General features: G+C 48.8%; 1 protein-coding gene across 1 annotated transcript; it reads right to left on the reverse strand.

Annotated features, from left to right (window-relative positions):
• Positions 1-436: 436 nt before the first annotated feature.
• On the reverse strand, positions 437-19,234 carry GTPBP4 (GTP binding protein 4). Its single transcript, XM_022554504.3, has 17 exons — positions 19,127-19,234; positions 18,060-18,230; positions 16,051-16,154; positions 15,830-15,966; positions 14,471-14,571; positions 13,216-13,308; positions 12,417-12,608; positions 12,271-12,336; positions 9,889-9,978; positions 9,290-9,400; positions 7,609-7,686; positions 7,276-7,327; positions 6,720-6,820; positions 4,724-4,921; positions 3,689-3,754; positions 1,951-2,094; positions 437-1,051 (listed from the first exon to the last, which is right to left on the reverse strand). Exons 1-17 carry the CDS (start codon positions 19,172-19,174, stop codon positions 899-901), a joined length of 1,905 nt encoding a protein of 634 aa, XP_022410212.2. The 5' UTR covers positions 19,175-19,234; the 3' UTR covers positions 437-898.
• Positions 19,235-24,555: the final 5,321 nt, after the last annotated feature.

Below are 24,555 nucleotides of genomic sequence, written 5' to 3' on the forward strand. Positions count from 1 at the left end.
TTTGGATCCCCAAAATGTAATGCAACTTTCAAACACACCTTGAATTACACTGCATGACACTGGAAAACTCCCACACAGGTGCACTTAGAGATGCCACGAGTCAGCAGAGGGGATGCTTGAAACCGCACATAAAGCGGTGGCCACGGCAGTTTTGTGGTCGAGAAGTGACGTTTTAATCACTTAATATTCTAAAATGTTAATTTCCTACATTTTACTGGGCCTGTACCTCACAATTTAATTTTCAGCAGTGGACACAAGCAGCAGGTGCCCACATTTAACTGCTGTAGTAACTTAGGCAACATTCTGTTCCACTAAAAAGTATTTTGCGCTTTGAAAACAAAAAAGAATTGCCATTTACTTTCTCTTCCCTTTTCATCTGCCCAAACTGACGGTGATTTGTAACTAAAAAAAACAAAAAAAACCAACTAAATAAAACTGCTTTCTTTTGGAAGTTTATTTTGGATAAAATAGTTGAAGACAGTACATCGTACAAAAGGACTAGAAGATAACTTAGTCCTGGCATCCTGACATCTGTAAGCTTTCACCAGCTAAGGACTCTTCACATGCAGTGAAACCAAAGTTCCCTGTTGCACAAGACAGTAAGATTTTTCTCCATCAAAAACAACGTAGTCACATAAATATATCCTTCCAGCCCTGCAAGTCTGAAGCAACCAAAACTCCATAAATGAGAAACCACTGCCTGCTCAAAATATCTGTAATATTATGCAGCAATAAAAATCCCCCACACCTGGACAGTTACCGGGTAACCACAGCTTTCAGCCAAGCAACAAGTGCTTGAGTTATTCCATTGTCACGTTCAGTTTACAGATCACGACTCCAATTCTGTGAAACCAAACCAGGAAGAAGTCGAGCCAAAGCGCTTCAGCTGCGATAGACACTATCTCCTGTCCTTTTTACCAGCTTTCCTCTTTCCCGATAGCAGGTGCTTGGGTTTCATGTCAAACACATGTCTGTCTGCCTCCCCTTTCCTCCCCAAGCGATTCATCTTCTTCTGAGCATTCTTCATCATGGTCTTGGCTTTCTTCACCATCTATAAAGGAGAAGAAAAACACGTCAGCTGTGGAAAATCTAATTTCCAAGCAAATTTCCATTACCTGTTAACACACTGTCTGAACGGTCCGGGTCTGTGCTGTGAAGAGAAACCCTGGTGAGTCTCACTCACACCATGTTCCCGTGGATCCACCACAGTACCTGCAGGAGCTCAACCAGTATCTCCAAGATGGAAACTACCCAGACAAGTCTCGTACCTACAGGGACCAGATACACTGAGACCTGGACTTCCTCTCAGACACACAGGGACACTGAGATTCCGGCCCATGAAACTACTCCCATCTGACTGACAAGTGTCAATGCTGGTGTTAAATCCAGACTACCAGATGGAGGCGGTGTGGTGGAATGGGAAACTCGGGCTCCCAAAAGGGAGACTGCTTCTAAGTTTATACACAAACTTTCTCATCTGAATTTTCAAAATGCTAAAACTAATCATTTTTGTGTTTATTTAAAAAAAAGAAGTTTCAGCAAAAGAGACAGTATACATCCAAAGTGTCTTTCCCAAAAGACTCCCAAACAGCTCTCTATGGGCTGGCTCCCCACATGGGCCTGTGGTGGGTGATGGCCCCATGTCCAGGTTCTGAGCAGGACCGCTTCCTAGCACAGCCCTGAGCGGCGAGGACAGAGGCTCAGGCTGTGGTGCTATTACCACACGCTGCTCTGTCCACCCCAACAAGGAACACATGCACTGAGGGCAAAGGTCCAGGGACACCCGGCTGTGCCAGGCCCAAGCCCACCTCTCGGGGTACAGCACACAGCCAACGCCCACTCCCCCATCCCCACCCCACAGTTCTTGCAGATTCAAGTGTGTGCCCTGAACCCTCATGCGATCAACAACAGAAGCTACCATTTTATTAATTTCACCTTACAAGGACTAACCTTGACATCCCGGAGACCAGAGACATCACGTGGGGTCCGAGAGCAACTGCGAATCCGGGCCACAGACGTGGGTGGGACAGAGTCTTCCCGCTTCCTTTTCCTTGTGACGCTCCGAGCCCTTCTGGCCTGGACCACATAATGGGCCTGAAACACACAGAAAGCAAACTTCAGTGCCTCAGAGTCCCAGCCTTAGGGACAAACATGAAATTATTACAACGAGGGGAGAAGGCACATGGAGGGGTTTTTAGAACCATCGTCAAATAAGTTAAATACATTTAAAATACACATAGTTAACTTCACATTAATTATTGGTCAAACTTTGCACGGGCTTTCTCTAGTTGCCGTGTGCGGGGGCTACTCTTCATTGTGGTGCACGGGCTTTTCATTACGGTGGCTTCTCTTGTTGCGGAGCACGGGCTCTGGGCGTGTGGGCTTCAGTACTTGTGGCACGCAGGGTCAGTAGTTGTGACATGCAGGGTCAGTAGTTGTGGCACGCGGGCTCTAGAGCACAGGCTCAGTAGTTGCGGCGCACGGGCTTAGTTGCTCTGCGGCATGTGGGATCTTCCTGGACCAGGGCTTGGACCTGTGTCCCCTGCATTGGCAGGTGGATTCTTCACCACTGCGCCACCAGGGAAGTCCCAAATATTCTTTTTCACTTCCATAGCTGCTTTAAGTTACAGAGCTGATTTTAACTCCATTTAAAAAACTTTACTTAGAGCTGCCTGTTCAGCCACATTAGCAGCGCAGTTTATGTAAAGAGCTGTCTCTCCTTCATGCCCCGCTTCCAGGATCATCCGCCTGAACACAGTGACGGCCGCCTTGTGGGTGCTGAGATCCAGCTCTGCAAGCCAGCAGCTTGGCACCCGGCCCGTGGCGCCCCCTCATGTTACTGTTTTGAAATAAGATGACACAATGATGTGAGAGGCAGGCACCCTAGAGCCCAGCACCTGATAAACAACCCAAAGTCAGAAGCCATACATGAACATGGAAATAACACCCCATGTGAGCAGGATACGCTCACGCACTGCTGATCAAAATCTGAATTAGTCTAACACAATGTCATCCTTTGTTTCGGAAATTCCACTTCTTGGAATCTGTTTTTGTTTTTTTTTTTTTTTTTTTTTTTTTTTTTTGCGGTACGCAGGCCTCTCACTGTTGTGGCCTCTCGCGTTGCGGAGCACAGGCTCCGGACGCGCAGGCTCCGCAGCCATGGCTCACGGGCCCAGCCGCTCCGCGGCATGTGGGATCTTCCCGGACCGGGGCACGAACCCGTGTCCCCTGCATCGGCAGGCGGACTCTCAACCACTGCGCCACCAGGGAAGCCCTTGGAATCTGTTTTGAGAAAACAATCCAGAACATGAAGATGTTCTTTCACACAAAGATGTGCATTCTCCAGAGTAATTCATCAAGCAAGAAAAACTGGGATCCTGAAAAAGGTATCTGAAATGCCTTCTAACCTCTGGGCTCCAAGGAACAGCTTTGAGCTATTTACAGCCTACGTAACTCTCACGCCAAGAAACTCCAGACCACCTCATGTTTACCTGGTGTCTAAACTGAAGCTCTATGTGAAGACATCAGTCACCAAAATCAAAGTTGCAGCTCAAGTACTAAAAACTGCACAAAACAACATAATTCTCAGCACAAACCCCGGAAGTGCTAACTCCTCTGTAACCCGCTCCTGCCCTGGTTCCCAGGACGGCGCTGCCCCACCCATGGCTCTGAGGCCGTCTGCACTCACGCTGTCTTTGTTGTCCATGTCGACACCAAGACTGCGCATCTCATCCTCCAAAACCTTCCGCTGAACCTGAAGGCGGAAATGGACATTGTTTTAAGCAAAATTAGCTTGATAAAATGTTTAAAAAAAAATTTCAAGGGAAACCGTACCTTTTACAATGATCCACGATACACTTATTTTAGAAATTCTTTTACTTGGGCTCATGTGTATGTTTTTGTACAACTCATTAAATAACATGAAAATTAACATATCGTGGGCAATTTTTCTGAGCGGGACGACGTACGTGTTGCCCCTGGATTCCGCTCAGCTCCCCGGGGATTCCCACATGCAGACCCCAGAGGCCAGCATCTCCTCCCAAGCATACGGAGCCCCACGATGGGGGGGATACAGCGATGGCCACGTCTGTCAAGAGACAGTCATTCGCCACCACACAGAAACAGTATTTCGAACACATGAATATCCTCCATGGAGAGGTGCCCAGCATCCGACATTTTCCCTCCTGTCCCATCTCACTCTAACTGCCCTGCACACCATCCTCTTTCCCTGGGGAGCTGTGCCTCCGGACAAGAGCACGGAGCAGGAGGAAGAGGCTAAGAAGATGGACCTGAGAACTGGAAGTACCCTGACACCATCTGATCCACCTGTGCCTCAGTGTCAACTTCCCCGTCCTAACCAGTCACAGGGCCCAGTTAAATCACCTTTGGCCCTAAGTTAGATTGGGTTAGTTTTTCTGTAAATTGTAAAAGATGACTCCTAATAAAGAATTAAAGAATAAGAATGTGTTAATTGATGACTTTACCTCTACAAATTTATGCGTAACTCACAATCTTCATTTGTACAGCTACAAAGGGGTTGAATCCAACAGTGAAAGTCACCAAGAAGGGGTATAATACTCAGAATATGAAAGATCAACACTCACTCAACCTCAAAAGCCAACTTATACCAACAAAACAAAGTGAAGCATGTTTAGCATGGACCATACAAGACTCCAATACATAAAGAAATAGGTGACGCTCTTGGACATGACACGACACTTGCCTTCTTGGCTGTCCGAGGCATCCTGGGTCCCTGTGTGTCCTTCTCTCTGGACTGCAGAATCTTCAACTTCTTTTTTTCCCTAATCTGTTTTGCCAGCTGTTGGATTTCCACCATTTCTTCATCTTCAGTTTCAGATTCACTGTCATACACTCCAGCAGCTGTTCTTAGCTCTTCTTCCTTTTCCAACTCTTCCAATTTCTTTTAAAATAGTCACAATTAAACAAAGCCAACAATGAAAAACTCATAAACAAGTGTAACAATCTTTATAGAAACCAGGTTTCCCCTAAGCCTTTCGGGGTATGATGAACACCCGGGTCCAGACTCATGTGGGCCTCGCCCTCTGTGCCAGGGCTCACCTCCCCACAAACAGGCTCCGTGCGGAGATGAGCACAAAGACTAAGCCGACAGCCACAGACTATTCTGTGCCACTTCTTTTCCTTCTTTAGAAACAACCACTCCCAACTCTGAGGTTAAAACGTGTAAAATGTTCCCCTCGCTCCCAGCAGGTACATGAAAGACCCTCCATTCTTGAAGAGCTGAGAACATCAATCTGAACTGGCCCTGGACCACGACAGCCCGTGTATCCATCCCAAAGCCATCGAAAACACAAGCTCGTTGGCCATACAGTTAATAAAAATTTTAAATACATATAATGAATAAACCTTGACAGGAACCCGAGTCAGAGGTATCCCCATCAGTACTAGCGTGAAAAGGCATAGGGAGGGAGGTTGGACGGGAAGGCCAAGTCAGGCCATCTAAGCCCAGACTACAGAAACGGGATGCCACAGAGTAAGAGACAAAGCAAGAGGCACAACTGAAGAGATTAAGACATGAAATATAAATTAAGGATGCCATTTGAGAACTGAGGAGTGAATAACAAGGGAAACAAGGAACATATGTTGCAAATATTTATAAAATATTTTTTTAAAAACTTGGCTGGCAGTTCCTCAAAAAGTGAAACATAAAATTACCTTATGACCCAGCAACTCTACTCCTAGGAATCTGCCCAAAAGTGTTGAAAACAGGCACTCAATACTTATCCATCAATGTTCATAGTAGCACTAATCACAATACCCAAACAGTGGAAACAACCCTATGTCCATCAACGGATGAATGGATAAACAAAATGTGCTACACATATACAATAGAATATCACTAAGCAATAAAAAGGAATGAAAGCTCTGACACATGCTACAACATGGGCGAACCTTGAAAATATTATGCTAAGTGGAATAAGATCAACATATTGTAAGACTCCATTTATATAAAATACATAAAACAGGCAAATCTAGAGAGACGGAAAAGAGATTTGTGGTTGCCTGAGGCTAGGGGGAGGGGAGACTAGGAAGTGATTACTTATCGAGTACTGGGAGTTACTTTGGGGCTGATGAAAAGGTTCTGCAACTACACAGGGGTGGTGCTTGCACAACACCATAAAGGTACTAGATGCTACTTAACTGTACACTTTAACACATTAAAAAAAAAAACAACACTTGACTCAGGAGAGAAAGGATAGCAACTAAAGGAGAACACAGGGTCTAAGAAGTTTTTGTTTTCTGTGGACACTCATATGTTAAGAAACAGCAAACAAGGAGAGGACTGAAACAGGAGGCAGCTGTGTGTGCCGGGGCAGAACTTGGGGAAGACAAGGGGTCAGGCGGGGAGCGAGCAGCACCTGCAGCCAGAGGGGCCCACATGGGGTGGCGACGAGGGCGTCCACGCCCCGGGGACTCCCTTATGAAGTGAGGTGGCCCCTGAGACCAGCACAAGAGCTCGGGCGGGAGGTCTAGGAGGAAGGGGAGAGTCTGCACCAGCACCCGATGCAGGGACACGGTGCTGCGTGTGCAGGGCCCCAGGAGGCAGGGCCCCTGGGGTCTTGGTGGGCGTAGAAGGAACGAGGGCCACGGACAGAGGTGAGTGGAAAGTTGTGTGCGTGTCTTTCGGTGGTCGTGTTAAAGAGGAATAAAAGTCACATAATTTAACGAGTGACACAAACCTGCATGATGTCAGGATCAATATAGTCGGCTATGTTATGGCCTTCCCAGATCTCAGGTACCTTATCATGTTTCTCAGATGAATTCATTATATCCCAGTACTCTAAAGGTCAAAGAACAAAAAGTTTATAGTTGTTTTTAACATCAACTACTGTGTGCCCCAAACGAGCCACCACTTACACAAGTCCTACACCTGTGAAGACAACAGAGCACTTGTGTTCAACACTAGGTAAGCAAGGTAACGTGCTCGACCAAAGGATTGCTCCAAGCACATCCTAAGACCCATCAGTCCCTCAGGATCAAGTGTCCAAAGGCATGAACAACAGATTATCAACAATATCAGCCTGGTCCAACACTTACATGATAGGTAAGCTACAGAAATGATCACTCACAGAAAACTACCTGGAAGGAAGAAATCTCAGAGTCCTGGCAGTATGCAACCTCTCGCCTTCAAGAAATTAAATTAACAAAATGCTGGAAGACTTGCACCCATTAATGCACTTTCACATTTTTCACACAACTGGCATCTGAAAACAACTATCACATTTGAGCCCTTACTTTGAAGATCCAGAATATAATCATCTCCCATTTCCAGCTCAATGTCCCGTTCCTGCAATGAAAACACAGTTTTCATCAGCACTATTTGACCTTCAGATCCAGAACTGCTGGGCCCCCTCCCTTCCCTGTGGAATCACCCCTTCTCCAACCGAAGAGCCAATCCTTTCAGCACCTGAGGCTCAGCACCCATTTCTGGCGGGAAAGCTGTTTCTGCCACTGGCGGACCTGGCACCTCCACCCAGGAGGGTGTCCAGGCCCCAGGGGGTTTATGCTCCAAAGCCCTGCCCCACACACGCTCTCCAGCGCAGGCCCATGGGCGCTCCCGTCACTTACCCGCCTCCTCTTCGGCTCCCCAAGCTCCATTCTCTTTCTGCGTGCCACGACTCCTTCAGGGATGAATGGGGGCCGCTCCTGAGAAGACATGAGTGGAAATACCTACATGAAATGCCTTGCTAAATCAAAACACAAAGATGAAAAACCGCAAGCAAATTCTCCATCTGCAAGGGAAACACAAAACCACACCCAGACCAACTAAAAACCAAGATGATCTGGGGAAGAGGGGAAGGTGCAAGGCCAGTCTGGGCAAGGAAGCTGGGAAGGCTCCGAAAGCCGATTCTAAAGTTTATTTAGAAAAAACAAACAGTAAGAGAATCAAGAAAAATTATGGATGAACAAAGCAGTACAGGAGAAATAAAGCAGATCAATGAACAGGAGAAATTCAGACATAAGCCCAAGCACAGAAGGGAATACGATGGGAAGACACACCATCCAGCCATCAGTCCTGAGATAAACGATGAGCTGGGTGAAGACCACCACCTGTTTCCCATGAACAAGATAAAATCACAACTAAATGAAGACTTCTATTTAAAAAAAAAGGTAAAATTTTAAAAATTGAACCATCAGAATACAGAAGAAAAAATACCTTTGACAAAAAGAAAACAAATCTACAGAACATACAAGAGTCTGATTTCCTTAATATAAAAATTACAAATCAGTAAGAGATAACCTAAAGAAGTGAAAAAGCAAGTATGTCAATACCAAGATACATATCCTGTTCCACATGATGTTCACTAACTGAAAACAATCATGTTGAATAATCACTGAGTGTGACTGCCTGAAACGACAGTGTAGAAATATCACTTCTTATAATGTAATTTCCACTTTATTTTGGGGAAAAAAAGTGTGGTAATGAAAAAAGCTGAAAACTGGTGTAACTTTTTGAGAACAAATATGATAAAAATCATTAACAACGTCACTGACAGTGATCTTTACCTGTATTGTTAATGCCTAGACTAGCTGCCAAAAATTACTGTTGAATGAATAAATATATAAGAAACATTAAAATAAATAAAAAGTGGGAATTCCCAGGTGGCCTAGTGGTTAGGATTCTGGGCTTTCACTGACATGGTCCTGGGTTCAATCGCCGGTCGGGGAACTGAGATCCCACAAGCTGTGCAGCACAGCAAAAAAAAAAAAAAAAAGAAAAAAGAAACACATCACAACAATCTTTAGTCCGTCACACTGACACAACAGGAAGCGTGCATTCTCAAACCTTCAAAAGTATAAACCTGCAAGGCGTTGTTGGAGGACAATGACATTTTCGATGCCATGCCTTAAAATTCAGTCTACAGATATATTTGCAATTAAAAACAGAGACCTATGTATGAAAACGTACCCTTGAGCACTAGTTTTTAATAGCAAGAAAATGAAAAACTTGAAAGAAAATATATTCCTGTGTTTAAAGTGTTTTAAAAGAAGGTTATGTGCCAAAATGTTTCTGGACAAATAGACAAGCGAGAGTTACAGTAATAGCCTCTGGTGAGGGAGCATGTTTAACCCGGCTCTTCATACTCTTCCTCTCACCGCTTCGATTCTTCCTGACATACATGGCATAACTTTCATTCTGAGAAAGATGTGAGAACACCCGGGAAATCCACTACCGGGGAGGCAGGCGCGTGGGTCCCCACCAGCCATTGCAACCCCCTGCCTCAAGGGCCTCCACAGGCGGCTTTACCTTGTCATCTCTTCTGCTGGGAACAGCCAAATGCAGTCTGTTCAGCACCTCGTTCACTTTATTTCCTTTCATTTTGGTTTCAACTCGATGAGCCAAAAGCCTGTCACAAGCCTAAGGTGAGAAAACGTGGCACCAGGTCACAGGGCACCCGGCACAGCCTCATGTTGCCTTCTGGAAGGAACCAGGAACCAGAGCCCCCATAACCAGAGGATGGTCCCCAGGTTTGGAACCTGCTACGCTTTTCCCTCAGAGGTAGCATCTGATGGCTGAGTGCTGGGACCCCCAAGGTCCAAGTAACTGCCCTGGGGCAGACCTCACGCTCCGGGATGGGGGAGGGTGGGCCGGCTGCGGAGGGGACCTCTCTCTTCCTTCCCGGGTCAGGGTCAGGCCCAGCCCAAGGAAGAACCCTGAGGCAGCAGGACTAAGTGAAAATGACCTGTGCTGGGAGTGTGAGCATCTCTTCACATGTTCACTGGGCGGGTGGGGGCCCCGGGATTCATCTCTCAGGCGGAGCTACTAGCACTCAGGGTTGTTAACACTCAGAGAGAAACATTCCTGTCAAGGAAAGGGATCAACCCTGCTTGTGAGGAAGCACTGACCTCTGTCTTCACTTTAATAACCCCTTCCTCCGTCAGGGTGCTGGTCTCCACCACAGAAAACCCTTCAGCCTGCAGATCTAGAAATATTTTCTGGGAATACAAAGGACAAATGAGAGCTGCGTTTATCCCCAGTTCCCCATGAACAAATCTTACTTCTCCTCAAATGGGTGCTATAAATGCTAATTATAATTAACACATCTGTGGTTTTTTAATTCTTTTGAAGGACATCTCCCCAAAACAGCTATTTATTTTTCCCTAAATTCAGCTGTGATTAAGAAGATACAGGGGCTTCCCTGGTGGCACAATGGTTAAGAATCCACCTGCCAATGCAGGGGACACGGGTTTGAGCCCTGGTCCGGGAAGATCCCACATGCTGCAGAGCAACTAAGCCCGTGGGTCACAACTACTGAGCCTGTGCTCTAGAGCCCGTGAGCCACAACTACTGATCCCGTGTGCCACAACTACTGAAGCCTGCGCACCTAGAGCCCATGCTCCGCAACAAGAGAAGCCACTGCAATGGGGAAGCCCGTGCACCGCAAAGAAGAGTAGCCCCGACTCACCGCAACTAGAGAGAGCCCGCGCGCAGCAATGAAGACCCAACGCAGCCAAAAATAAATTAATTTTTTTAAAAAAAGAAAAAATATACATTACGGGGACGATCAAATCAAACTACAGCAAGCAAACCAGAGGCTCTCTGGAACATTCTGTGAGACCTACCCTTCTGAAGAGAACCTTGAGAAAATTAAGATACAGATTTTCATAGAGAATATTCTCAATGCTGTTTTTTATAAAATACCTGGCCTCCACAGCCTAAGATAATTCCTTAGAAAACGATACAGCAACGTGTACGAATCCAGCTATGAACAAACCACCAAGACCCCAGGACAAGGGACTTCATTTGTGCCTCCACCAACGCCACCCGACACCTTGCTGCCGGCCTGACCATGTGACAACGCTCAGACACAGGTGGCCAATTCACAACAGTCAAGCTTCTCAGGAATGAGTTCTGCTCCCCTCACTCCCTGGAAAGACCAGTCATACCACCTACCAGCATGACCCGCCTAAGACACCGCACCTGCCGCCACGTGCCTTGTGCGAGCCGGGGCAAAACCTGCACTGCAGCTCCAGAGACATCAGTCACCGACCGACTCAGGGCAGCCCCCACGCAGTGCTGACCAGCGTTCACAGCACCCGCAACCCTGCTTCCCAACCCAGTGATGCAACTGTTCCCACCACTGAAACTCCATCACAGCTGGCAGTGGGGGCAGGACTTGGGCGTGTCTAACCCCAAGGGCTGAGCTTCCGGCACAAGGATCACTCCTGACCTGCCCTCCCCTCCACACTCCAGTGCTCTTAGCCTGAAAAACTGAGATCACCGAGTAAGTATCTGATCCTTTCAAAGAACAGAGAATTCTCCGACATCAGTGTTTACACCATCAGTAACGTAGAGCACACGGCAGTGCCCAGGGACACCAGCATGGCTGCTTAAACACACCACGTTCTCACCAAGGATTAAGTGTTCAAACAGCACCAGAGAGAGCCAGAGACAAGAGCACAGCCCCCCTAGAGACCCTCTGCTCAGGCCAGACAAGCGCAGCGCCTCTCACACCAAACGGGGCCTTGCAAAGCGGGCTGCTGGGCCTCCCAGAGTCCGACTGCGGAGGCCCGGGGTTCACCCTGACTTACGACACATTACCACCGAAAAGCAACGCCAACACTGCTGGCGGGGCCACGAGAAAGAACCACTGGACCAGCGCAGAGCTTCTCGAAGCATCTGTCCTGAGAGATGCCTCCTGGGGACGGATACAGGGTCAAACAGCTTGAAAACCTAAGGCTAACGGCGTTACCTGCCACCTGGAAAATTACAGCAGACACGACAGGGTCACAGTTCTGGAAGGTCTGCAGACACTCCTTTTCCCTCACTCACTCAGTCCCCAACATCTCCCCACAGAATCTGTGAAGCAGGTACTCCAGTAACACCCGAGAAACGCCTCCCACTAGACACTTCGCTGCAGGTGCTGCTCCAGAGCAGCCAGCAGCCCAGGCCCAAGGAGCTGAGGCGAACCTTGGGGTGCTTTGCTCGTTTTAAGGCCCCAACAAGAGAGGCAGCCCCTTCCAAACGAGCAGTCTCCTGAAGGCTGCTGTACTGAACACACACACAGCCCGCCCCACAGCCTCTGAGAGAGTAGGAACCAGGAAACCTCATGGTCCGTTTGCCATTAATGGGCTTTCATAAGGTCATGTCGACTCAATCAGTGAGGATATTATCTCAGCTGCAAAACAAAAACCAGACTAGCATCGCTAACATTCCTTTTCAACTCTGATTGTGTAAGACGAGAGTCAGAATTAGTAGGAAATATTGAAAACATCAAGGTGATTTACCTGATCGTCCTCAGAAAGTTCAGCTATTCTCTTCACGTCACATTTGTTTGCTACAATAATAAGAGGCTAGAATAAGAAAGAAAAATAATGAAATTACTACCTTCACGCTGCAGGTTACAAACTAAAACATTGGTCCCCACACTCACCTTGTTGACAAAGAGCGGCCTGATGTTCTGGAAGAGCTCCAGCTGCTCCCCAAGTCCATGCCCACACTGCTCAGACAAATCCATCACGTAGAGAACCGCGGCTCGCAGGTGAGCCAGTGCAGTGATGGCTTGCATCTCAATGGTGTTGCGATCCTCCAGAGGGTGGTCCAGGATCCCCGGAGTATCCACCACCTAAGGTCAGACTCGTTACTCCAGAGCCCACGTCTGCACAAGCTGCTTGCCCAGCACAGGCCGAGGGCGCTGACAAACCCAGACCAGCTCTGACAAAGCTGGTAAAGAAAATGCAGGGCTCCCAACTGACCACGGTAAACAAACAAGGCAGCAGGGGAGAAGGACAAATTAAGTATGAAAAACGGGGGAGGGGGCTGCAGAGCTCACTGAAGAACGAACTTGCCAACAACCCTGAGAAGAACCCCTCTTTCCATTAGTGACAACACAGAAACACTGGGATAACTGCTCCCACATGCTAGGAATGACATCACCTCTCATAACATTAAATTCAACTATGGAAACAGGCTGCGTCACGCTTGTAAGTGGTTTCTGATGACCGGCCCATCAGAAGCACCACCATTAGCCAAGCGCAGAAGGCTTGCTGGGAGCTGCCGCGTCCCCTGAGCTTGGCGGAGCTTTTCCACAGGGACGTTCCCGGTGACCCCCCAGCCTTCCCTGTGACCCTGCATGCACTGGGACATGGGCAGACACTAACTAGTCTGTGGGAATCCCCAGAATCAAACTCCAGGAAAAAGGCCACGACTGTCCCAGCTTAGACAGCTCTCACCTGCCAGCGCAGATACTTGTAATCCATGTGCCCAACAAACAGAGACTTGGTGGTAAAGGCGTAGGGCTGGACGTCCACATCTGCTCTCGTCACCTGGAACAAACCACAAGTCCTGTACCGCGTATCCTCTGCAACAGAGTAAACGTGGCACCTACGTGTTATCGAGACTAACTGCTGGCGTAGGAAAAAAACAAAAAAAACCCCACGAGATTCAACCTCACAGGATTCAACTCTGACAGGAGCCAGCCCCTCAGCAGGCGGACGGGCTCCTCTTCTTTAGGACCCGGGCTGCAGAGGCAGTGTATGAATCAGGCATCAGGGAGCAAGGAAGGCCCAGCACCTGCAGGACACCAACCAGCTCCTCCTCTCACCCATCCTGGCCCCAGCGACGCCCAACAGAACTTCCTGTGATGACGGGAACGCTCTACAGCTGCACCCCACAACGGCCCGCAAGCCACGCGGGGTCCCTGAACTCCTGAAATGTGGTCACGAGACTGAGGACTGAATTTTCTGTTGTTGTTTAATGTTAGTTAATTAAGCGGCCCGTCTTACCCCCAAGGCCTGGCTCACAAGCCCTGGAGAGGTCGGCTGAGACACTGCAAAGCTCAGCTGACACTGTGTCAGTGCCACTTGTAGACAAAACAAAAACCTACAAATCTGCAGGAGTGTTCTTAGTAGCAAAGAGCCACACATGTAACCATTGTTTTTTTGGCACCTGGGCTGTTACTGGTTGTGAGCTGACACTTTAAACACAGTTTCTACTCCATTCAGGTCCCTGAGCTCAGCTAAGGTGCTGCGTTACTGAAACAGTTCCTTTAGCTCTGATAATAAACTAAGTAAAGGGCAACCACTTCCCACTACACAAACCAAATAGTTTACATGCAAGTTGACACAGCAACCCGGGTGACATCACCTGAAAAACACCTCTGGAGCCTGGGAAGGCCAGTTCAGCAGGCACGGTCTGCACGGTCAACAGTGACTCCCTGGCACTACTGTTCCCGGGACACGCATGTCCATGTGTTAACAGAAACGTATTTAAACGTCTCAAATCCCTTAGAAATTTGTAGGACACACACAAAACCCAAAAATAAAATGGTCCCCATAACTGCAATATCCATCCAGGTTCAGGGTCGATCCTCGAGGATGGGAGGAAGAATGTTTTGGGCCCAGGGCAGTGCCGACTAGAGGACTGACTGCAGCCAGCCTCACCCCAAGCAGTCAGGTCCTTGGTCACTGCGCCGTCAGGCGGACCAACCTTATTGATGAAGCTGGACTTGCCGACATTCGGGTACCCACACAGAAGCAGGGTCCTTGTATTCGGGTCAATGGTCGGCAGACGGGACAGATGCTGACGCACTGTGAGAAGTTTACAGTAAACGTGCTTAATTTCCTAAGAAAACTTAAACTCAAAGCTGAAGATCTGCTCAACTTAGCTGTGCACTCCAGGACTGTGGTCATATCACCCTCACTCCAACATTTATCATGTACGTGACAGAGAGAATACGAATGAACAGAGAAGGGACCAGCTGCGGAGGCACCGGGCATCCAGGCTGTACCAGGAATCCTGCTCCCAGGCCCGACAGCATAGATTCCTATCCGACAGGTACAAGATGGGGCCCAAACGACACAACCCAGACAACTGAGTATGAGAGATGATATTTGAAAGAGCACTTTCGAGCGAGTGTATGTGCCATCACTTCCTGGCTGGGCAGCAGGCTACTTTCACGTAATAAGAAACCCTCAGGGGCGTCGTCTGCTCCAGCGACACCAGTGGGCCACCCTGATGACCTAACTGCTCACTGGAAGCACTGTTAAAGCAGCCCAGTGTTACAATCTTGTCACAAATTATTTGCAAGATGCTGGGAGGGGTGGGGGGGGGTCCAAAACCAAATCAGTTAAAAACACTTGAAATGTAAAAATATATGCATGCAAAAAGGCAAAAAATTGTTTCAATAAAAGTCCTACTACAGGGCTTCCCAGGTGGCGCAGTGGTTGAGAGTCCGCCTGCCGATGCAGGGGACACGGGTTCGTGCCCTGGTCTGGGAAGATCCCACATGCCGCGGAGTGGCTGGGCCTCTGAGCCATGGCCACTGAGCCTGCGCGTCCGGAGCCTGTGCTCCGCAACGGGAGAGGCCACAACAGTGAGAGGCCCGCGTACCGCAAAAAAAAAAAAAAAGTCCTACTACATTAATTAAGAAATCATCCTACTGAAAAAACCTACCAGGTAACAAAACTGGAGTAGCAGTTTGATGCTAACACGTTTTACAAAGAAATGCACCATATTGTCAGTAACAGGTAAAACTATGGGTCACTTTATTTTTATATGTTTTATTACTTCCCCATGATTTATAACGTACATGCCTTACCTATTAAACTTAAAAAACATAAATTTTCTTAATAGTGCTACTAGTGTGTAAGCATGTTAAGTGCTAGCTGCTTTTTCAGTAATATCTAACCTGTTAGAATTTCTTACAGGCTAGGCTGGGAAAAATAATTTGATCCCCTTATCTCTAAAACAAAACAAAAATAAACATTTTAAAAATAACTTCTTGGCAAGGATCAAGTAGTTAACAGAATGCACTAAAACCCGTTTTCGCTGATGCATAACACGTACCCTGTTCCAAATATTCCAAACTCTGCTTCTGTCTTTTGATAATAGTACACATGCGCCCAAGGGCCGCACGTTTCAGCTGCTTGCAGCGGTAGAGAGAATCACCATATTTCATAAGCCGCACGTAATCTTTAGCAACACTGAAAGACATAAAAAGAAATGTGTAAGAGTTTTCTCTCTTTTAACAGTAACTTAAAAGATACTACATTAAGAAAATATCTTACTTGTCCACTAAATTTTTGGCGATATTTATTTGTCCTAGAGCCAACTTGTAATGATCCTTGTCATACAGAATGTTCATCAAATCAGCATAAAATGGATGAATATCCTATAACAAGAAAAACAAAGTGGTCATTTTGCTCCAGCAGTTTCTCCTCCCAATATATGAATAACACTTGAAGAATAATTTCCTCGGGAAACACATCGCACCTCTTACTCTTCCTCACCCCGCCAGGATCTTCTCTCTCCTGTTCAGTGACTGTTTAGTTCACAGAGAAAAATGGAGTCAGCAGGGCAGCCAGGCCCATCTCCATCTGAGCACCAGAGCCCGCGCCTCACCACCCAAGAACTGAGCTGGAGAAATTCTTCCCTGTCCCATCAACCTTACGCTATTATTGCCCCAAAACTTTTAAAAAGTTTTAAAACTCCCTTGAGCCCACGATCCGCCCATCTCTGCTCCTCTTCTTGGCAGACGCTTCTCAGCTCCTCAGCTCTGGAGCCACCAGTGCCCTGGCGGCCGTACTCCCCACCTAGTGCTCTCATCCCCACAGACCAGTCCTCCTTCGAAAGTCAGTCACAGCAAGGCCAGGGAGACTGGTCCCAGGCTCCACTGCAAAGGCCGCTACACAAGTCGCCTCGCCCCACCCACACCCCCTCCGACCCGCCTCCTGGACCTTCCTGTTCCTTGAAGACACCAGACTCTGGAGCCCGGGGCCTTTGCACTTGCTGTTTCTGTGCCTCAGTGCTCATTCCCCAGGTAGCGCACAGCTCTCGCTTCCTTCAGGGCTCAGCTAGCGGCCCTCCCTCTTCTCCATACCCATATGACACACATGTTTTCATGTTTATTATCACTTCCCCCCCACTAGACAAGAATAGGGGCTTTAAAAGTGACTGCTGAACAGACACAGCAATCGTTTAATGAATGATAATCTACTCCAACCTTTTACTCGAAAATTGTTCTCAGATAACTTTAGTTTGAAAAATAAAAGCCAACAGGAATAGAATGTTCATAAATTTGAACCCCTAATGTATATTAAAAAAAAAAAAAGATACCAAGGATAAAAAAGATAAGTTTTTTTTTACAAAGAACAAAATTCTGGTGTTGATTAGATCAAAGTATTTTCTGTTTGCTCACATCAGGTGTTTCCTGGTGTCTTCATCTCATTCTTACTGCCCTCTTTATCCCCAGGTACTTCCTGAAGTACACGCACTTTCCCAAGAAACTACACCCTCATCCAGCCAGTAGTCACTGTGCACCTATCAAGTCCCAGAATTTTGTAACAGCAATTTCTGTCACATAAACCAATCTCTTCTCACTGCCTTAACCCACCTTCAGGGACTGCTGTAGGGCAGTGGCACATTTAGGCTCTCAGGCTGTACTGCTGATCCCACATCCATCACCTCCTCAACAACCCTGCAGCAGCATCGCCCCACACAGGGACTCCACAGGCAGTGTCCTCTCTTGCATCCTACAGCTAAACACACAAGCAAACTGCTCTACGCAGCAGAGCTCAACCTTGGGGGCTCAATGTAGAAGGCGGCTCCCCACGAGACTGTTTCTTGCCCATGAAGAAAGTACACAGTCGTTAGCTGATGAAGCAACAACATCACAAACACTGCTGGGCCTCAAGCCACTGGCCCAACTTGAGGCCACAGGAAAGGGAGCCTTGGAAAGAGGGAGGAGAGGAAGCACACAAGCCGCCAGAAGCTCGGGCTCCTGAATTCAGTCCACAGCTTTCAGAGCTCGGGTTGGCCCCTACAAGTTTAGAGGTTACAGAAAAAGCCCGAGCGAGGCATGCTCTGGGCCCTCGTAGATGGAGTTTGACCGGGGGAAAAAAGATACTAAGGAATCAAAACACCTGTACTCTGTTCCCAGTTTTGCCACTAACTCTCAGAGGAAACTTCAACAAGTCAATTATTTCCTCTTTCCTTCATTATCTCTAGACAGACCTTGTTTAACCCTGTCTGAAGGCTCATATTTACATAATCACTTATGTTTCCCAGAATCACTTACATCCAATTTGGGGAAATCCGTCAGAATCTGTGAGAGTCTGTCATGGTAATTCTGCTGAGTAAATTTGACTTTCCTCATATAAAAGTGTCTAATGCGATGGATTTGATAATGTTTATGGATAACTGTCGGAGTCTTTCGTTGCGTCTTCGACAATGTTAAATCAATAAAGTCCTGCAATTAAATAAAGTAAGACACAGTTACACCAAAAACATCTACCTTCACCCACTTATTTGAAACCATCTTAAAAGACTAATATTTAACAATACGATATATTTTAAACTACAAACTCATTTTCTAATTAAATCTTCAATATAAAACATGCTCAACTTTATAGTTCCTGGCCTTTAAGAAACACTCAGCAAATGGCTGCAGAAATAAATTTTATCCTACGCTTTCTTCACGTTATCCTAATTTACAAATACCTAAGAACCTCTGAAACGTAAGTAGCCAGACAACTCAAGCATAAATTAGAAAAAAAAATTTTTTAATGAGAAACAGGTCTACTGTTTCAGTTTGCGTATCTGTGGCTTTGAAAGTACATAAAGTAACATATAAAACTAACACCCACTATATACAATTTCCTAAGGTAAGGTGACTAAGGCATGTAAGGTGACTACCAGAGGATATAAGACTTCTGCATGAATTCCCCAGTGCAAACTAGCCAAGAAGATAGGTGCCGGCAACACTGTTAGCTCCGGGAGGGACGCCGCAGTCCCGCCTCTGACCGCGACCCCGCTTCCATCTGGCAGAATCCACGAACCCTTTGGAGACAGTTCAAAACCTACCTACTTCGTAAAGTTTGCCCTGACTCTCCCCCCTCTTCTCTGGGGAAGACCCTAACATCTGAGGAGGGACCGTAACCCCGGACAGCCCTAATTTCTGAGGAAGGACCGCCACCCTCTCGGGAGACCCCTAACCCGGGGGCCCTAATCTGTAGAGAACATGGTCTAAGACGGGAGCCTGGTGGAGGAGGCGACCCCTCTCAGCCCAGCGTTACAAACCGGACCCTCGATTCCCATGACCCGGCAGAGAAAAGTGTGAGCGGAAGGGCCCTCGGGGCCGCCTACCTTGGCGGACGGCACCACCGTGATCTTCTTGAAGTTGTAGTGCGCCATGCCTGCGATCAGCCACGAGGGACGGCGGCCCGGACTTCCGCCGGGGTGGGTAGGGGGGAGGGCCAGCGGGTAGGAGGAACTTCCGCCGAGGTGGACGGGACTTCCGCTAGCTTTGCGTTACTTCCGGGCGCTCCCTACGTCCCCCACGCACGGCCTCGGCGTCGCACAGCGCCCCCGCCTGGCCGGAGGAGGGCTCACGGGGCCGGGGGTGGCGCGGAGGGCGCGCGGAGGGCGGGAGGAAGACCGCGGGGAGGAAGCGGTTTTGAGGTTCAGTCCCTGACCCTAAAGGAGAGGGTCCTGAGAGGCCTCCCTGGGGGTCTGTGCTCCCCCCGACGGTCACCGGCTCCAGGGCCCGGCCGCGATCCCCTCCCGGCCCGGGTCAGGGGTCTCGGGAGCCTCGGGCTGTCGGGGTGGTCAGAGGGGCTCGGAAGGCTCCGGGGGCCTCGGGGAGTCTGGGATCTCGAAGGGCCTGGGGGACTCAGGATCTGAGGAGGCCAGGGGCTCTGGGCTCTCAGGATCGGGGAATCTCGGGGGCCGTGCGTCGCGGCCGCTGGCGGGGTGAACGGAAGGTAGGGGGGCGCGAGGGTCTGCGCTTTGCGCGCTCACGCCACCTCTCCATTTGTGAGCGCGATAAATCTTATTAAATAAACGCCGTTGAGGCCGAATCGTCTGCAGAGAAGGGGCCCGTCTCCCTGCGGGCCGGAGTCCGCGCTGGCGACCCCACCCCCGGCCCGGGCCGCGACCCGGGCCCTGGGCCCTGGGCCCCTCCCGACCTGCCAGCCTTCCCCTGACCTGGGCCCTCAGCCGCAGGCCCTTTGTCAGTCATCATTTTCTCTGCTTCGCGTCTTCTTAAGACCCTCTCTTCTATCCCGTGGCGTCTGTGACTCTGGCTCTTAGTCTCTCCGCGCCCCTGACCTTGGCTGACTTACCTGCCCGCGCCTCGCCCTAACAAGCTCCACCTGGAGCTTTTGCCCCCTCCCTTTGCTCTGCCTGCCGGGGTCTCACCGAATGCTTGTATGGACTAGACATTTCCAATCAATTGTGTAATGTCCACCTACACGATTCCAGATATGGCAACGCAGCATTTCTGAAAATCAAACTCTAGGTCGGTCCATCCTCAGCGCCCTGGGCGGGAGGGCAGCCCCTCCCCCTCCCACTGAGATGCCAGGAGTGTGAAACAGGCCTCCTCGGGTGAGATCATGCAGAAGGAGATGGCCCCCAAGGCCTGTGAAACCCCACGGAGGAGGGGCCGGGGGCTGCAGCTGGCTCCGCACGTACCCTCTGGAGTGCACTGAGGAGAAGGTGAAGGGGCTGGGGCACTGGGACACTCCCCACCAGCCCAGGACCACATACCTGGTAAACTGTACCTGCGTGCGTGTGACCAGGTGTGGAGCACTATTCACTAGCCCACATGTTAACTCGTTTCATCCCTACAGCAACCCTGTGACTGGACGGGAAAACCGAGGCACAGCACAGGGGTAACTAGCCTGGTCACAGCTAACAGGCAGCAGTGGGGCTTGAACCTGGGTGGCCTGGCCCAGCATCTCTGCTGTCCACCAGCAGCTGCTCTGCTTCTCAAGCATCTCGACTTCTCAATCATCTTGACTTCTCAGATCTTTTTAACAAGTCTTCCCATTCTTAACGTGAAAATGCCTCATAAACCCCCCAAATTCCAACACCAAAAATAATTTTGAGTCACGATTCTCTCATCTGTTATTAACTGTACTACCCGTTTTTGTGTCATGGGTTAGAAAAGCATGCCGCCTGTGTCTCTGTGGCACTTCTCAAGGAAGCCTCTGGGGTAATTAGGATTTGCTAGAATCATTTGCTAAACCCCAGACAGCTCTGCGCACCATTCCTGAGATGCACGGAACCGTGCTCACACCCCTGTGTCTTCCTCAGGTACCTGCATGTCCTTCAACCTCTCCCCCTTCCCTCACTCTTATATGGCCGGTTCCTCCTCAAAAAATACAGTATTTAGGTAAGTTCAACCAATCCTTTGCTTCGGGCAAGCAACTATCCTTTCTTTAGCTTTTAACTCTAGGCAATAATTGAACAATTTCTTACATTTGCGTAGGACTTTAACATTTACAAAGTGCTTTACTTTTTAGTATCAATAATATTCTCAGCAACTTTGTGGTGCAGCACTAAACCAAGACCAGAGGCTTGCTTCTCCCCAAGGATGCTCCAAGTGGCAAACAGGACCCCAGGCTCTGCTGAGGACCAGCATCTTTTCAGCTGTCCCGTAAACACAATCATGTATATAGGCAGTGTATGGAGTGGACAGAATTTTTTTAAATGATGGTAATAATATAAGATGTCAAATATGTGATTTTCTTGGTTTTACAAAGAACAGTTGAAGTCTGCTTGTTCAATAGAACAGAAGAGAAACCATTCGTTAACCAAAAAGAGGACCCTTGACAAAGAGGAAGTGCATTAACATTCCTGTCAGAGAATAACGTCAGGACTTTATACGTCCTGTCAATGAAAAACGGACAGGTCTTTGGTATTTTTACTATTCACCCATGAATTTGAAATCGTGTTTGCCTAAAAACACTTAATAAACACTTGCCCTGGTGAAAAGCTCTGCACCTTACAGATTTGTGAGCCATGGCGAGTGACAAGTCCTCGTAGCCCTGGTTCCTCTTTCACAAAATGGGGGAAATAAAGCCCCCCTCCAGAGGATTGTTTATGGAGGCTAGTTAAGATGTGTGCAAAAGCATAAGGTGTGTGCAAAAACATAAGGCGTAAAGTAAGAGGTACTAGTATAATGACCACCATGAATCAGTTTTATATGAAAACCTTATCGGGGCAGCACAAGGTCATGCTCTGAGCATTGCCATGAAATGTATCAAATGCCTAATTTCTCGCCAGGGATTCTCGGTTCCCACATGTGGCAATAAAATCACCCCTTAGAGAGCGCAGTCGTGCAGAAACTGAGCTATTTGCCAGCCTTCAAAGGAAAAGAACTAGCACATGAAAAGAAGAGACTAGAAACACCTCCCCTCACTGTGTGTCTGTGTGACAAGTCCACCGGCGGGAGCTCTGTGCTCGGCCACCAGGCCTGTCTGAACGAACACACAAGCGTCATGACTTGTGGCGCGTAGAGCTGCACGCCCAGGGCGAGGAACGGAGCACCGCACACCGCCTCCTACCTTCTCTGCTCCTCTACCCTCACTCTGCCTGCCTGAGTGCAGCTTCCTGGGGGCAGGTGCGCGTCCCAGACCACACGTCCTTGGACACACTGCCGGGCTCCTCAGAAGAGCTGGGAAGGCAGATGGCCAGTTCTGGAGCCGATGGTGACAGTGTGGTGGGATGTTCAGTTACCAGGACTCCTCAGACCGTGAGCCTGGTGACAGGGACAGGCAAGCCTCGGCTGTGGTGAAGGACACTCTCGAGGGCGCCCTGCAGTGCTTTCTGGCAACTTCTGTCAGGGCACTTCACAGCCAAAGGACTTGTTGCTCAGACCTCTATATTTTGTGGAATTGGTCTCCTCTGCTTTACTTTCTTGTTACTATAAATCTGATTGGTGAAAAGTACATCTTGCAGCAGAATCCGTGCCAGGAACTGTGACCAAACTTCTTGTCTAAAAGGAGCCTTTGTGTGGGGATTAGTACTTGGCCGTAGGTCACTCAGGGCATGGAATTAGCAGTTGTCAGGACCTGTGCATCCAGCAGTCATTTCCCTGCATCCCCAGAAACTGTGTTCTGGGAACTCATTCAGCATGAATCGTGTGTCCCCCTGGGTCCAGCTTACTTCCCGAGGAGGTGGCCCCTCCGAGGGCAGGACCGTCTTGTCCTCCTGACGTTTCCCTCATCAGAACTCAGCTGACTGAAAGCCTGTGCAGCTGGGCGGCGACATTTGCTCTCTGGCTTCTGTGGTGCTCGGGGTCCCACCTCTTTCACAGCTCCATCTGTGGTACCGGGCCTCCAGCTAACAACAGCTGGGGAGGGGCCTCGGGGGGCGCCCAGACGCCTGTCCCCTGGAGCCGCAAGGGACACAGCGGGCCTCGGGCTCTGAGGCTGTGCCCCCTGATCCTGAGAGGCAAACTCTCCCCCGAGAAGCTGCAGCCAGCAAACCATGGGACTGCTGCTCCGGCCCGTCCCATGGTGGAGGGAGACCTGCTGCTGAGGACCCCACGGAGCAGGGTTGAGGAGGGACACCCTGAGCCCAGTCCCGCCCCTCGGCCTCCTGGCCTGAATCAATGGTGCCTCAATGCTGGACTGGGGGACCTAAGCCAGGTCCACACAGCAGAGGTCTGCAAATGTGTGTGTCTTTCAGTTGTTGAAGTGATTGGTTATGAAAAGATCTCACTGAAGAATAAAGAGATGAAAGGTTTACTCATTATGGTTTTCCTTTAATATGACACTGAAAACTCAAGAGAAGAGGAATTTTACTTTAATGACATTACTTGGTGACTTAGCTCAGGCTGCTATAACAAAATACCACAGATGGGTGGTTTAAACAACAGATGTTTATTTCCCATAGTTCTGGAGGCTGGCATCCCAAGATCAAGGTGCTGTCACGGTCACATTCTGCTGAGTTCGCAGACAGCACCTTCTTGCTGTGTCCTCACTTGGTGGTGCGAGGAAACTTTGGTGTCTTCCTCTTCTTATAAGGACACTAATCCCATGATGGAGGCTCCACCCTCCTGACCTCAACTAATCCTAGTCACCTCCCAAAGGCCCCACATCCTAACTCCATGAGATTGGGGATTGCGGCTTCAACATATGAATTCTGGGGGGACACAAACATCTGGTCCATAACACTTAGCAAGTGGATTTTGCTAATTTAACAGTGTCTGTCAACCCAACTCTGTCAGTCTTGTGGAATCTTAAATGTAGCTATGGGACAGATGTCATCTTAATTTCACAGAGAGATGACTCCAACAAGGATATGCCCTCATTCCATGGAGGGCAGTAGCAGCATTAGAGACATCCTCAAAAGTAGCAACTGGGAGCAACTGGCACAGTGGTTGAGAGTCTGCCTGCCGATGCAGGGGACACGGGTTCGTGCCCGGGTCTGGGAAGATCCCACATGCCGCGGAGCGGCTAGGCCCGTGAGCCACGGCCACTGAGCCTGCGCGTCCGGAGCCTGTGCTCCGCAACGGGAGAGGCCGCGACAGTGAGAGGCCCGCGTACCGCAAAAAAAAAAAAAAGAAAAGTAGCAACTGGGCATCTCTTCAGAGCTACATAATAGTGCAAGAGTGGGCTTTTTTTCGAGACCTTTCTCTGCCCCATGTGATCTTGGGAAAATCTCTTTATTTCACTAAGCCTTAGTGTCCTCCCTTGTAAATTGGGGGTAATAATAATGCCCACAGAATAGGGTTAGTGTGAAGACGATAAGTGTAGAATGTTTATCATAGAGCCTGGGGCCCAGCA

Source organism: Delphinapterus leucas, chromosome 2 (genome assembly GCF_059928025.1).
Source record: "Delphinapterus leucas isolate spDelLeu-1000000601 "Yukka" chromosome 2, BTC_Dleu_Yukka2, whole genome shotgun sequence".
Lineage (NCBI taxonomy): Eukaryota > Metazoa > Chordata > Mammalia > Artiodactyla > Monodontidae > Delphinapterus > Delphinapterus leucas.